At 41.0% G+C, this 14,609-nt stretch overlaps 1 protein-coding gene across 1 annotated transcript in view; it reads right to left on the reverse strand.

Annotated features, from left to right (window-relative positions):
- MTURN (maturin, neural progenitor differentiation regulator homolog) overlaps positions 1-13,750 on the reverse strand; it is a 16,220-nt gene extending 2,470 nt beyond the window's left edge. The window contains exons 1-2 of the mRNA XM_019533770.1: positions 13,601-13,750; positions 8,425-8,547 (exon numbers count right to left, since the gene is read on the reverse strand). Of these exons, the coding sequence (XP_019389315.1) occupies positions 8,425-8,547; positions 13,601-13,750 (273 nt within the window). The remainder of the gene's footprint in view (positions 1-8,424; positions 8,548-13,600) is intronic.
- Positions 13,751-14,609: the final 859 nt, after the last annotated feature.

The following is a 14,609-nucleotide window of genomic DNA, read 5'->3' on the forward strand; positions in this document are numbered from 1 at the left end:
CCCACTCCTGTGGGATGCTCCGTGTGCCTCAGTATCGCAGCGATCACACGTTGTACCTGCTACCTCAAGGTATGTAGAAAAAAATTTTAAAGCTGTGTCTGTATCCAAATTGCTGATTTTCCAAATCAGCACTGAATCTTCACATTTGGATTTGGCCAAATCGAATCAGGGACAGTGATCTGAATCAACTAACTGAATCACTGTCCCTGATTTGGGCCAAATCTGAATCCAAATCAAATAGGGCCCACTTAGCACATCCTGTTGCTTAGCTCTGTCAGTAATTGCCCACTTGCTTTGTGGACAGTAATCTCACATGACCAAATCACATTCATTCTACACCCTTAGTACAAGAGTGCAGTCCACTGAGTTAGATAGGGTAGGCATGGTTCTAAAAGACTTTAGATCCCAGGATACAATTCTTTTCCTTAACCTATTCATTATCTCACTCAAAACAGAACATTTCATGCTGGGTTAAGTAGTTTTAATTAGGGATAGCTGTATATTAAAATTGAAATGGGCTAAAATCCATTCAAATTTCTGCAAATTGGATTCAGGCTTCTGACAAGCTGCCAATATAACTCTCAGCTAGGAGACTTTAGTTGTCTCCACTCTAAAGTTTAAGATCATTTTAATGGCACCTGTTTGTTTTAGGAGAGAAAAAAAACAGTTTAAATTTTTCCTTTATTCCAAAGAGAAGTTGGCGAGTCAATACAATTTAGGAATACATAAACAAATGCTGGTCAGAACAATACATCTATTCTGAAAATGTCACACCCAAATTCTCATAAAACTTACATAAGCTACTAATGGATCCAAAGCAAAATCATATGCTAAACATCACTGGTAATATTTACTAAGCCTGCCAAGGCTGAAAAAGCAACCACAGAAATGTGTTGTATGCTGCTTAAAGAATAAAGTAGTGGTTGTCACACAGCAGAGATTAAAAAAATCCCAACTGACTCCTTAAGGAGAGTGGCAATTGCTATTCAGTGATATGAGACTTGAAAAGCAGGGACAAAGCAGATTTTAAAAATGTGAGTTAGATCATTAGAGTTTTGACATTTCAAAACTATTCTATAGATAGAACAGCAGTCCAGCACTGTAAACTTCTAGTACCAGCAAAATGTATTGTTTTAACTAGAGGTATATTGGCGCTAATATAAAGAAAATTGATTGTATTGGAAATTGGCCTGGTGTGGCCAGTAATTTGGCTGATAAATACCCGTGTATGCACGCAGCCACAGCGCAACATGCAGGCAGCTTGGAGGCCTCTCCCTGTAGCTGGTAAGTCTGTTGTGGTGAAAGGGGAAGGGAGAGGGAAAGGGGGGCGCAGATCAACACCCCCCACGGTGAGGGAGAGATTGGGGCAGGGGCAGGGGCAGGGTCAGGGGCTGGGACAGGTGCTGCCCAGCTAGGGTGGGACACAGGACAGACCCATGGCTCACCTGGGGGACGCAGGGTTGGGGGGTGTGCCCCCTGCGCGCACCCCAGGAGGGCATAGGGGGGCATGTGCCCCTGGATCTGCATGGGGCGTGGGCAGGGTGGGTTGCAGCTGTGGGCGGGGGCTGTGCCAGGCTCTTCCCGGAGCTCGGGGTAGGTGGGGAATGGCAGTGGGAAGGAGGTTATGGGGAGGGCTGCAACCACCCCAAGTTTCACTGTAGCCCCCCCATAACCCTCCTTCCCAGTGCTGCCACTGCCTGCCAGGAGCGCAGCCCTGGTTCAACTCCCCACCCCCACACACTGAGAAGAGCCCTGCACAGCCTGCAGCCTGCAGCTGCAGAACACCCTGCCCGCACCCCACACAGATCCAGGGGCACATGCCCCCTCCCCATGCTCTCCCAGGGTATGTTCAATGGTGGGAGCTGCCCCCCACCCTGTTCCCCCCAGGCAAGCCATGGCTCCATCCTGTGCCCCACCCTGCCTCGCCTGGGCAGCACCTGCCATAGCCCCTGCCCCACTCCCTCCCTCACCGCAGGGGCCTTGATCTGTGCCCCCCCCACACATCCTTTCCCTCCCCGCCTCATCTTCCACCACAGCAGTCTTACCAGCTGGATGCAGCTGTATCGGAAATCAGATCAGTATCGGCCCTATGCCTCCTTAAAAATCGGCTATCGGTATTGGCCCCCAAAGTCTCTTTCAGTGCACCCCTAGTTTTAACCACAACTATGGAAACATCAGTTTTTTGGGCTTCTTGGCATTTCTCACCTAGCCAAAGCAAAGAGCCCAAAGACAGTTCAAACTGTTCCAAAAGAAACCTAAAAATCCTGAAAAATAACCATATACAATTCAATTCAGGCAAATTTTGAAACAAAGAATAGTTTTAAAATGAAAAAGTAAAACAGTTAACCTAAAAACTATTGAAACAAAAGCTCGGACTTTTTTACATTTTTTTCTCTATTTTTTCTCAGGCTGAAACAATTTGATTAATTCAACATGAAATCACTAATTGTTTCAGTCAATCTAAATATGCTTCATTCAGCTAAAAGATTTTGACAAAAAAATTGCCCAGCTCTAGTTATAACAATTTTTCTTTCTTGATTAGAGGGGGAAAACCCTGCATAAAGAAATCTGTAGTTTCATTTGGAATAAAAAGTTGCTAGCCCTTTTCCTTGTAATATTAGCACTGAAAGTGTAAACACACAAATGTATCATCTTGAGGGCTGAAAAACACAATTAGGGAGTGTGATCTTTGATTTCTCTCCCTGTCTCCGTCTCTCTCTCATCATTCTCTCACACACACTTACTTTATGCAAAACAATTATGTGAAGTTTGACATCTATTTGAAAGAATCATCTTACAAATCCTCCCTATACCCCTTAGCTTGACCCCGTGCCTAGAATGGTAATTATGATACCATGTGAGTTATTCTGCTGGGCTGCCCCACAATGCTAAGGCCATTCACACTATGCAACGGATAATGCAGTGAGTGGGTTGGTGTTGTATTTTCACATCTTGCCAGCCTGCAAGCCCAATTCCTTCTCTAACTTAAGTGCATGTAAATCAAGAGTACCAGTAGCATGGGACAACCTGGATTTTGTAAAGGGAGCATAGGAGCAGACACTGGCACTGCAGAAGTGGCTGAACCCTTGCTCCCAGCTTAGGATACATGGCTAATGTTGGGGACAAAGATTACGGTTTTTCCAGATATGTCGTAATGATTGCAAAGTGTACTGTACACCCATGGTGCTACGCAAACAATCCATTAATGTATAAGTCACGGGCGTCCAACCTTTTTGAATGTGGGGCTGGATCATGAACTTTTTACCACCCAGTGGTCCGGTGGGCCATATTCAAAGACCTCACAGGAAGTGCTATCACATCACCCCCCTAAATGAAAGTACAGTGTTTACTTCTGTTTCCCATCACAGCACCTTGGGCCTCAGAAAACAGCTTGGAGGGCCACACGGCGGCCCACAGGCCACATGTTGGACAAGCCTGGTATAAGCAATAGGTATGGTAAAGGATGATAATATATTTAATCAACCTCCGACAAACAAGAAAGTATTAAAAACAGAAGTACAAGAATTGGTAGTATTTTCCACTAAAAAAATAATATGAATGCATTAACTTATTCATGCCTGAATCAATTTTGAGGCAAACATAGGTGTTTAGAACCACAGGATAAACACTTTGTAGCCTGCATTCAGAAGCTAGAATGGCTTGGTGAAAGAAAGTGGTGTCTGAGAAGCCAGAACACTGCTGTTTTTCTGAGAAGGAAAGAAGTTTTATTTCCCACAAAAACACACACACAGGCTTGGGTAGGGGCTTGCTAGAGCTGCGGATTAAAATGGATCTGAAATTTAAAATGACAGACATTTCCCCTCTAATCACACTTATGGGAGATAATATAAAAAACCCTTATTAAGATGTCTCTGACGTAAGCTTTGAGAAGTAAACTTTTCTACTGTGCCTCCTGCAGGTTTCTGTAAAAGTGCATGAGACACTATCACATTTCATCCAACTCATGTTATTCTTTATCTCCTTTGGACAATGCTATTTCTGTAGGGACAAGTGGAAGAAAGAAAAACTGAACATTTTTATCCTCAAGGAAGGAAATAAGGCAAATTCAGCTCAGCTGAGATGACTGGGTTTAACGGTCCCAGGCCGCAGATGAGCATATCTGCGCTGCTTTGTACCCTGGTTTATAGTATATCACAGAGGGAGTTTTAAATCCAAGGGGTGATAAGGGTTCTATTAAGGTAGAGGGAATGACCATTGTCAAACCTAACCAAAAACTCTTGTCTCAATACACTCTAAGGTGGTGAATTTTTGGAACGGAGGTGATATCAGTATTATTTTTATTTGTCTGTATCATGCCTGACACTTTTGGGTGCTCATCAAATAAATAAACAAGAATCTTTTTAGAGCACTTTAAAAGAGTAAGTGCCAAACTGTATTCACTTGTGGGAAAAGCCCAGGGAACAATAAGAAGAAAAAGAAGCTCTAGATTCTCTTCGCAAATTATCCCTACCAGAGAAAAGCAGTTGAGAACATTTTGGCCTTGTCTAGGAAAGGATTTAAACGTATGATGTCAGCTGATACACTTTAACCAACACATTTTAAATCTAATCTAAATAAGCCTTTAATGAAACTAAGTACATAAAATCTGGTGGGTAGTCTAGGCAGAAATGTCATTGGGTAAAACAGGCTAGCAGCAATGTGGGGACATTCCACAGACACTGACTCCTCCACATCCCATCTCCCTTGTAATCTCTGTGAAGCACCAATCCTGGGTAACAGCAGAACAGTTTTCACTCTGGCTGGGAAAAGAGAGGGGGAAAATGATGCCAGGACAATGGAACTGTTCTCTCAGCTGTGTCACCTAGAAGATGCACAGAAGTGAATTCTCCACTCATGAAAGTGAAAGGCTGACTGAGTCTAACTGCATTAACCTACATGGTATCTCTGAGGTCGATATGCATATGAACAATTGTTACACATGAACTGTACAGAGCTATAGCAAGACTGAATTAATGGTGGCAAAACATTCTGAGAACCTCACAGTAAGGAGTAATGGAAAGCTGGCAGCAGCAAAAGTTTCCTAACCATTTCTATTCTAAAGACCCAAACCAAGCCTTTGGGAAGTTGGGTATCCAAAAATAACTAGTCAATTCTAAAACATTTGCCCCCATCTTTACTAGTTGATACCTTTTCTAAAGTTCCGTTTTCCAAGCTGAAATATGCCAGGCCTCGTCTCTGCCTCATGGCACGTTTTTAAAATTAAGTTTCAGGAGCAAGGTTCTGTCATGTTTGAAAGGGAAGCACATAAAATACACTTTTCTTATTACCTGAAGAAGTATTCAAGACAGTATTTAAAAAATAGATCAAGCACTGAAGGGGGAGGAAAACTGTCCTGTCAGTGTTTCCCAAACTGTCCTATGGGAAAGGCATAAACACATGAAAACTTTATTTTGATCTGGCAGTCATGAGGGTTTGAAAATGTTTGTTCGTGGTATAGACCAGTTGATGAAAGTGTTTTTATTTAAAAAACAAACAAGAAACTCCACCTGTTTTGTGGGTGCTGCCTTTACTCTGTAGTAGAGAGATAGAGTGAAAATTAGTCAGCAACATTTCTCTGCATCCCACCCTATCTATATACAATCTTTTACCAGCTGAATTAAACTGTCTTGGTAATATCAATGCAAACCCCTGTTTGCTGACGTCTAGATAACAAGCCTTAAAGTAAGAAACTAAAGAAGCTTAATCTATTTAGTTTATCCAAGAGAAGGTGAAGTGAAGAAGGTGACTTGATTACAATCTGTCGGTACCTGGAAGAGATTTCTGGTAGTGGAGGACTCTTTAATCTAGCAGACAAAAGCATTACAAGATTCAGTAGAGGGAAACTGAAGCTAGAAAAATTCAGATTAGAAACATAACTGACATTTTTCACAGGGATGTAGGGGATGTTCAGGCACCTGAAGTCTTTCAATCAAGATTGGATGCCTTTCTAAACAATATGCTCTCGCTCAACCAAGAGCTCAATGCATGAATTCACTTATTGGAGGAAGAGGAGGACAACAGAAAAGAGACTGCTTTCTAAGGCCAGATACTTCTGGTCCTGCCCACCTGTACAGATATAAAAGGAGGCATGTGAGAAAAGCAGTGCCTGCCCACCTGTACAGATATAAAAGGAGGCATGTGAGAAAAGCAGTGAGTTGGCTCTATGCCCACCGAAGTGAGGACTTCCAGCACTGGTGCTGGACAGCTCCCACTGGACAACTAGAGAGTAGGGTAGTAACTGGGACAGTGGGACAGAGGGATGAGAACCCCCACTGCTGATGAACTGAAGGTGGCTGAGCTTAGGAGTGACGGTGTGAGCAACAGGATTTAGTAGGCAAGCCAGTACAAGATAGGAGGTGTCTGTGTCATAAAGCAACAGATACAGAACTGACCCAGGGAACTTGTACTGAACTGTACTGAGCTGCACCAGAGCATAACTGATGAGGGTGTCCAGCCAAAGCTATAGGTTGGGCCTGCTGGAGTTGAGTAGACCTGGATCCCCAATGCTGTTTTAGTTCCTGAGCAGCAGAAGATGCATCTGCTGAAAAAGATAAACAATACAAGATAAACAATGAAAGACTACACAACTGTAGGAGTTGTGGGAATATGGAATACCTTGCCTGTATGTGAGGAACAGAAAAGTTAGGATCTTTTGTGTACGTCCTATATAAATGGTTGTGTGTATATTACAAATATACATACATACACATTATAGATATATTATTATACACTATATATATATATATTACACACACATACACGTCTATATATCTATAGACAGATATGGAACTGTTAAGTAGAGGAAACCACAAAGAGGCTGGATGGTTAAAACAATGTGTGAGATGGCTGAAAGGAGACTAAGGAGGGTGTGTTAGTAGGGAGGGATGAGAGGTGGCATCAAGAGGTGGCACTAAGATGGGGTAAGGGACCCACCTATTACACAAAATTCTGATTATTAATTTATCCTAATGTTTTTGATTTTCACACCTGATGTTCTTCTAGTTTCAAAGAGTGGTTTGATTTGGTTCAGCATAAAGTGTTTTATAATTGATTCAATTTAAAACTTAAATTAATTTTTCTTTAAACTGAAATAAGGATGATGCAAAACCTTCTGTGAACAATTTCACTGAATTAGTTTGAAATCTCTTTTAGGCAAACCAGTGGAACTTTCTCTTGTAGAAAAAAAGTCTTGCTGCTATACCAAGAATGAAAATCTGTCTCAAGATCAAGTTGAATTTTCTAGGAAGTATACTTATATTTTTATAGGTTTATTATACCTAAAAGCATATGCACTGAGTTGTTGAATTTCTAGACCCTTCTAAGAAAACTGTGAATCCACTTGTCTTTATTTCCATTCTCAAAAGGTTATTTTCAATTAAATTCTTTCATCTTGACCAGTTCTTGGCTTCATTGGTATTGTAGGAATGTAGTAAAATAGAATAAAGCCAAGCATTTTCATATAAGCAATCTGTCCCCCTGCCTTTTTCATTAAATTACTGGTATTTAAAATGTTCATGATTTAGCTGGTCCAAATAAACAAAATAATATAAAATATATCAAATTAATTTTTCATCTAAAATTAATATTGAAACAGTTTCATTCAAAAGCATGCTGATCAGATTTTCTATTTCCAGACATGATTAAGGTGATATGGTAAAAGACATGACTCTGCCAATGAGCTTCTATTCTCCTGTGTAATGCTCCTGTTAGTCCAGCATTGGGCCCCTCAATGGAGATGCTGTACAACAGGGTTGTTTTGACCAAACCCATGTTTTAACAACGTTTTCTTTTAAGTGAATGGCTACTGCAGGAATATATGGCACCTTTGTGCCCCTCTCTTATCCATTATATATGGATGGATGAGCAGGAAAAAATAAATAAAAACAAAACCCAAGCTACTTCTATGCCAATCACTTGTCAAGTAGCTAAAATAGACAACTATTTTTCTATTAGACACTTCAAATATCAGAATAACTGTATTTCCCCAGCTTCCTAGGCTGCACTTTCTCTATTCAGACACTTGCAAAATTCCCATATATCAGTGCTAGGAAATGAATCTACCGCAATCCTGCACAGTTGACTAATATCCCATTCTTCATACTTGACCCTATAGCAACAGCACACAATTTATCCTATGGGTAAGAAGTGGATTCTATGAGCTGTGACATCAACCTGCTTCCCACCAAAACTGAGAATCTCAATTTGCCAAATATAAAGCAAAAAATAAAAAGGCAGTTAAATTTATCCCCCTCCCCTCTCCACCAAGAACCCACACTCTATATATCTGGTATTAGTTCACGTGAGCTACTGCAAAGGCAACTAACTGGACAAAGAATTCACTGTGAAAATAATGTCTTGCTCACTAAGAGCATGTTTCTAAAATCGCTGATCTAGCAAATAGTTAGAAGTAAAACATGCACCTACTGGTCTGAATGATTTGAAGACTTTTTCCAGTATTTCATGGAGTGTCTTTTTCCCACAGGAAGAGATGTAGTCCTGTGCCAGCTGCAGAAAAGGTAAGCAGTCCTCACTTTCACTCCACACGTGCTAAAAGCCAATACCAATGAAAGAAACAGCAGTATGAAAAAAATCAGTGTGAACTTCTGATTTGATGAAGTGACATGATTTAAGGGTGCACTAAAGTATACCAAGCTGACAATGGAAATTTCTTAAGGATATGTACGTTGCCCTGTTTCAAATGTTAGATGTGGTCCCATATTTTTAAAGCAGCTTTCAGAGATACAATTTGGCTATACTGGCACAATACATTGATGGGGGAAGAGGGGTGAGAAAGGCCTGAAAACAAATCAGAAAATAGGTCTGAACCTGAATAAGGAATCAGAACTTCCCAAGTACCCACGTCCCACCTATACACTACATGGATTTAAACAAAAATCTTTACTTTCAGAACAACAGCCCTGAAAATTCAGCTTGGATTGTGAAAGTAAAGAGCAACGGTGCCCTCAGTGACAGGGATGCAATCTCATTTTTACTGGTTTGCGCAAGTATTGGACCATGTAAATGGAACTTAGTAATTAATTCTGATACACAGAAACCAAAGAGAATTCATAACTCATCCACAGGTCAGTCAGACTTCCTAACTTGATTCTATGATGCTCTAAAACTTCTCCCCAAACCACTGCATATTCTGCCAAGATAATTTTACTGGAAGTCTGTGTACAAGTGCTGATAAAAGTGTTAAAGCAGTGACATCACTTGCAAAGAACTACAGGGCTCAAGCAGTGTTTAGTGAATACTTGCTAAATAATTTTCTCATAAATTGTAGGCCAATCACAACATTACTGAGATTCATAAGGACAGAAGCTTAACTCTTCATGAACATTTAAATATTACATCTGCTTTTTTGCATGCTAATTCTTTTTTTCTCCAGCGCCATGCATCTAATATATCTTGTACTGTGTCAGAAAGAGTGGGTTATGCTTCAATAGGATTTTTCTGAAATCCAACTAACATTCATGAAAGAATAAAAATGCTTCAAGTCAGAATATAAAAAACACAACATCATTTCCTGTTCAGTAAAATTAGTTAATATGCAAAGAATCAGCTAAGCTGCTTTTTTAAAAAAAGAGCATAACCATCTTCCCATTAATTCCATTTGATGTGCATTTTCTTTGCAGCCTGTTGCATTTTGCAGTCTTAAAGTGCAGTTCTGCTATGAAATGACAGTCGTAAAAAAGCGATGTTATAGCCATGATGGTCCAGAAAATATGCAAGAAAAATCCTTGCCTCTTGTGGTAAAAAAGGCCCTTCCTCCTGAGCAGATTTGCTCCCTCTGTGTATTGAGAGCTATATCCATCTACTTTTAATGACAAAAAACCAGGCTGTGATGTTTTTCTTCATTGTTGTTGCTGTTAGGTGTTGTTTTTTTTTTTGCAGTGTCTACATCGCCCTGAATTTATCACAAATCTTTTGATATCAGTACTTAGTTTTTGCTTTTCATGCAACAGACTCTATAATCACTTGAAAACAGCAGAATACCAGCTTTCTCTTTGCTTATATTTATAGTCCTTAAGGTTACAAAAGGCTGAAAGGCCAAGAAGCTGTTCAAACATTTGTTTACAATGATGAGATTTTAAAGACAGTCTCATATACTTTTCGAATCTGATCCATGATATTGGAATATGTGGTGATGGCAATACAATTTTTAACTATTTCAGTATCTGATAATCCCCAAAAGATCCATGTACACCTGAATGTGAATGGACTGGATTCTATGAACTCAATTGACCATTGTCCTACACCTTGTGTAGTTGTTTATCATAGCAGAGTGGATATACACTAGAAGCTTGATTATTGTTTAGGCCAGAGGAATGCCACTGACTTTCATGTACAAGAGGGAAGGATTTCCTTAGGTGATATCTGTTATTGAACCAAATGCATAGTTGGAATGCAAAGCGTTCTTCATCAGGTCTTGCCTCTTGCATATTTCCTGGACCACCACAGCTACCACATCACTCTAAACACCACCATTTCTGGCTCCCTACCCTATGAAGATTAATTGGTATGGTTTATTACTAAGGGAAATATAATCCAATGCAGCCTACAGCCATCTTTAAGAATTCCATCACATCTTAGCTTTCAATGCAACTTGATCAGCATTTGTTCAAAATAAATTCGTCTGGGGGAAAAAATGAAAATCCAAGCAAATAACTCAGAAAAATCTGCACAGTGATTTTTTTCTTCTTCTTTTGCATAGTGTGAGACAATACATGATTAAGGCATCCAACAATTTCGTCCTCTGATCATTTACAATTTTGAATGAAGCAACACATGCACAACAGTCCAAAAGTGTCATTAATAAACCACCCATGTAGAATCAGCAGTTCCATCACCCTGAAAACCCATCAGGCCCATGGCAAGAATAGTATTATAACTATATCTGTAATAGAGAAAGGTAGTTAGCTGTGTTAGTATGAAGTCAGGCAAAGGAGGAAAGGGCAGGGTGGCACCTTAGAGACTAACTAGTTCAGAGAGGCATAACCTTTCATAGGCAACAGCCTACTTCATCAGATGCACCTGCATATCTAGAATACAGGTGGATCTAGTGCTCTTTCTGGAAGTTCAGTTCTGCATCTAGCAAATTCTGGATCTGAATTTGACTTCCCTGATTCATGCATCTTGGGGAACCTGTGAAAGGAATTCAACCTTTCTTAATTAAAGGGCAAATGTAATTTGAAGGTTTGGTACCTACTTAAGAAGTTTGAGTAATATTTAAAACTGCGCACAGAGAACCCACTTTTGCTGAGAAGCCCAACAGAGCTTTGCAATAGGAAACATATTCTGCTGGCAAGATGGTTGAAAGGCAAAGTTTAACTGTGGCAGAGCAGTAAGGAAACGGACGTCTTGTCCTCTGAATAAGTGTTTCAGGCTACTCTGGTTTAGCTCATAGCTGCTTTGTGTTAATAAAAAAGGTGCACACCTACCCATTTCAACCTCAAACCTCCCAGGTTCAAAACTGAAATATTCAATTCAGCATATATATGTGTTTGCTTAGGAAAGCAAAACCAAAGGAGTTCATTGGTTAGCACTTTAAGTTTTTTTTTCCCCATTCAGACTTCAGCTGATTTAGCAGTACTAAATGACATTCATTTATTGCATCACTTCCAAGGCCACCTGCTGAGCATTTGAGTAGAGCATTCATCTTCACTGAGGCAATTTTGTTTATAGACACTAGTAAGACTTGCTGCTTCTGTAAGAAGATATATTATAGGAAATCATGTAATAAGGTTGTAACAATGGTATCTGCATTACCACTTAATCTGGATACCAGAAATAACAACAAAGTGACAACAGAACAGTACATGATATTAGATATCCTCGTCCATATGGAGTAGGGCTTTACAGCAAATCCAATTAATTATTTTAGGGACACCATAAATTATAGAAGCAGAAGCTAAGGCCCAACATTTTAAAGGTAGTTAGCCATCTAAAAATGCAACTCAGTGTCTAGAGGATTTTTTAATAAATGATAACATACCTAATTCCCATTGAAATCAACAGCAGCTAGGTGTCTTGGTACTTCTAAAATCCCATTAAGCATCTAACTGCACTTTAGGCACATTAATACTTTTTTTTTAAAAAGAATCTAGCTGTCCATGATTTTTCATTTTAATTAAAACGCTTGAGCTATAAAACAATTATAGAATGGCAGTTTTGTCCCTAAGCTTTAAAAAATGTTCATGGCATGAACCACATTTTAGTGAGCAACTGCACCCTTGTGACACTTTCAGTAATTCTTCCTATGGAAAAAATAATGTTTAGAAAGTATTTAACATAAGGTTAGTTTAATTTAAAATAACCTAGTGATTGGAAATCAAAAGGAAGTGCCAGCACAATGTGACTAACCAGCTCCCTGTTGGCTGAGAGCTCTAGGGACCACTATATGGGGAATCTCTAATTTAATACCGAATTAAAAATTATTCTCCCCCAGACTCTTTCTCAGCTACTTCCTACCCTAACTTGTCTTGCATTTCTTTCCATCACACTCCTCACATTAATCATCTTCTTTGAAAATACATAAATTATTACATGTCTCTGACATCCCCTTGACACACTTTTGAAGTCACTTCCTTATTGTGAAATCAAAAAAGATGATGAAAACACCATAGGCCTGATGCTCATTTATGGTCCTAAATACCTGGGCAGTGTAAAATGGCCTTGAAGTGTGTAATTACAAATAAAATATATACATACTTGCACGTGTTTTCAGGCTCTATTATTTTTAAGGAAATCCAGGACACTCCCATGCCAATCCCTACCCCAGGCAGAAAGAGTGGTGCGCAATCCAGCTCAACCCCTGCCACCAGCTGCTGCTCAGAAGGCAGGCCAGGCAAGTCAATCTGGGACTTTTGTTTCCATTTTCCTTTGGTTTCCAGGTGAGAAATTAGTGAGCCAGATCATTATTAGTTCTGAGTTATTGTATTAGGAAGATATCTATGTATTAGGAAGACGCTAGCACCTCCTAGAACAAAAATCGTTCCTGCCTTTAAAAAATACATATATATTTTAAATACCTGAGAAGGCAATGGCTGAGATTGGAGAAAATATATTTCTTTTTTTTTTCCTGTTTGTATACTGCATCTATTTGACAGTGCTATTTTTGCTCACTTTTACTCTGGTGGCTTTGGGTAGGGATTCTTTCACACAGCAACACTGGAAAAAATCATTTAAAAAAAAGAATAAAAAAGAAAATGTGGTTGTAAAATTGGGAGGACTTCCGGGGCACACAAAGGCTACTTCAACTGTTTTCTTTTAAAAATGGATTATACTACAACTTGACAGTTTCCCTTTAACTAACATGTAGTATATAATGAAATGATATACAATAGGAATAGCAAACCATGAGCTTTCTCTGTGATTGAGGGTATAATTAGGATCCCTGGATTATGGTCTAAGCACAGAGCTTGTGACTGGATTCCCACAAATGCCTGCTCTGTTGACTTCCACACATGAACACTGGGATCCATTAGAAGGGATCCAGTTGCAGCATATAGCCCTTTTCTCCTAATTCTATCAGGAATTACACGCAGGTATAAGCATTTGAAGGGCTGGGTTGTCAGGCTCCTGTCCTGTAACAGACCAGGTTGACTCCATTTAGGTGTAAGGCTCTGTACTGTTTCCGGACTGGCAGGATCAAAACTTCACTGTTTTGCAGCAACTGAGGGATACCTGAGTCCTTAGATTCAAATCTAAATCCCTCATCTTCTGTATTGTCATTCCACATGCCCATGTGCCCAATGCTGCAAATCAATACTTTGCCATTGGGTTTTGTGGGCTTTAGGAAGTTGCTTAACTGCTCTTTGTCTCCATTTACCCATCTGCAAAATCCATCCTCCAGGCACTTACCTGGTGGAGGTTTTCTGAAGGGGGAAGAAGCAGGGGGATTAATTAGTGGGTGTAAAGCAGATGGAGGGAGCTAAGGTGCTTTGTAAAGCATCGCGACATTTTGGCGACACCACTGGGGGCAAGAACCGGTTCTGAAACCCATCTTTCAAACCATGCTTAACCCAAGCTGCAGAATGCCCCAGCCCTGCGGCCAGCCACTTCATCGCGTTCCCCTCCCAAGCCTCGATGTTTGGAGACTGGGGGGGGAATCAAACAATCTCCTGATCCTGAAGCCATTTGTTTTGTTGCGGCCAGGCTTGCACAAACTTGCTGCCGAAGTCCTGCAGGCCCGGGGCAGGCCAGGGCAGGCAAGGAAGGGCCGGCGCCCGGACCTCCAGAGGCAGCCCCTCAGCCCCACGAGGAGGGGAGGGGAGGGGACGAGGAGGGGAGGAGCCTTGCCATTTTGACTCCATTTTATTCTTATACATTCTCCATTTGCCGTGACAGGAGTGCAGCCCCCTCCCGCACATGCACTGGTGGGGGGGAGGGTCTCCGTTTGCCGTGACAGGAGAGCAGTGCACCCCCCGCAGCGCAGGCGCTGGGGCTCCCCTCAGGGGCACCCACTGGGAGGTGCCGCCCGCCGTGCCTGCACTCCCACCTCCGGGCAGGGACTCGGAGCTCGTCTCTCCCGGGGGCCTGCGCCCAGGGCCCGGCTCCGTCTTGCCGCTGGGGAAGGACCGGCTGGAGGGACCCGCCCCAGCCCG

The sequence above is a fragment of the Crocodylus porosus genome, unplaced genomic scaffold (genome assembly GCF_001723895.1).
Source record: "Crocodylus porosus isolate Cpor-Errol unplaced genomic scaffold, CroPor_comp1, whole genome shotgun sequence".
Taxonomy (NCBI): Eukaryota; Metazoa; Chordata; order Crocodylia; family Crocodylidae; genus Crocodylus; species Crocodylus porosus.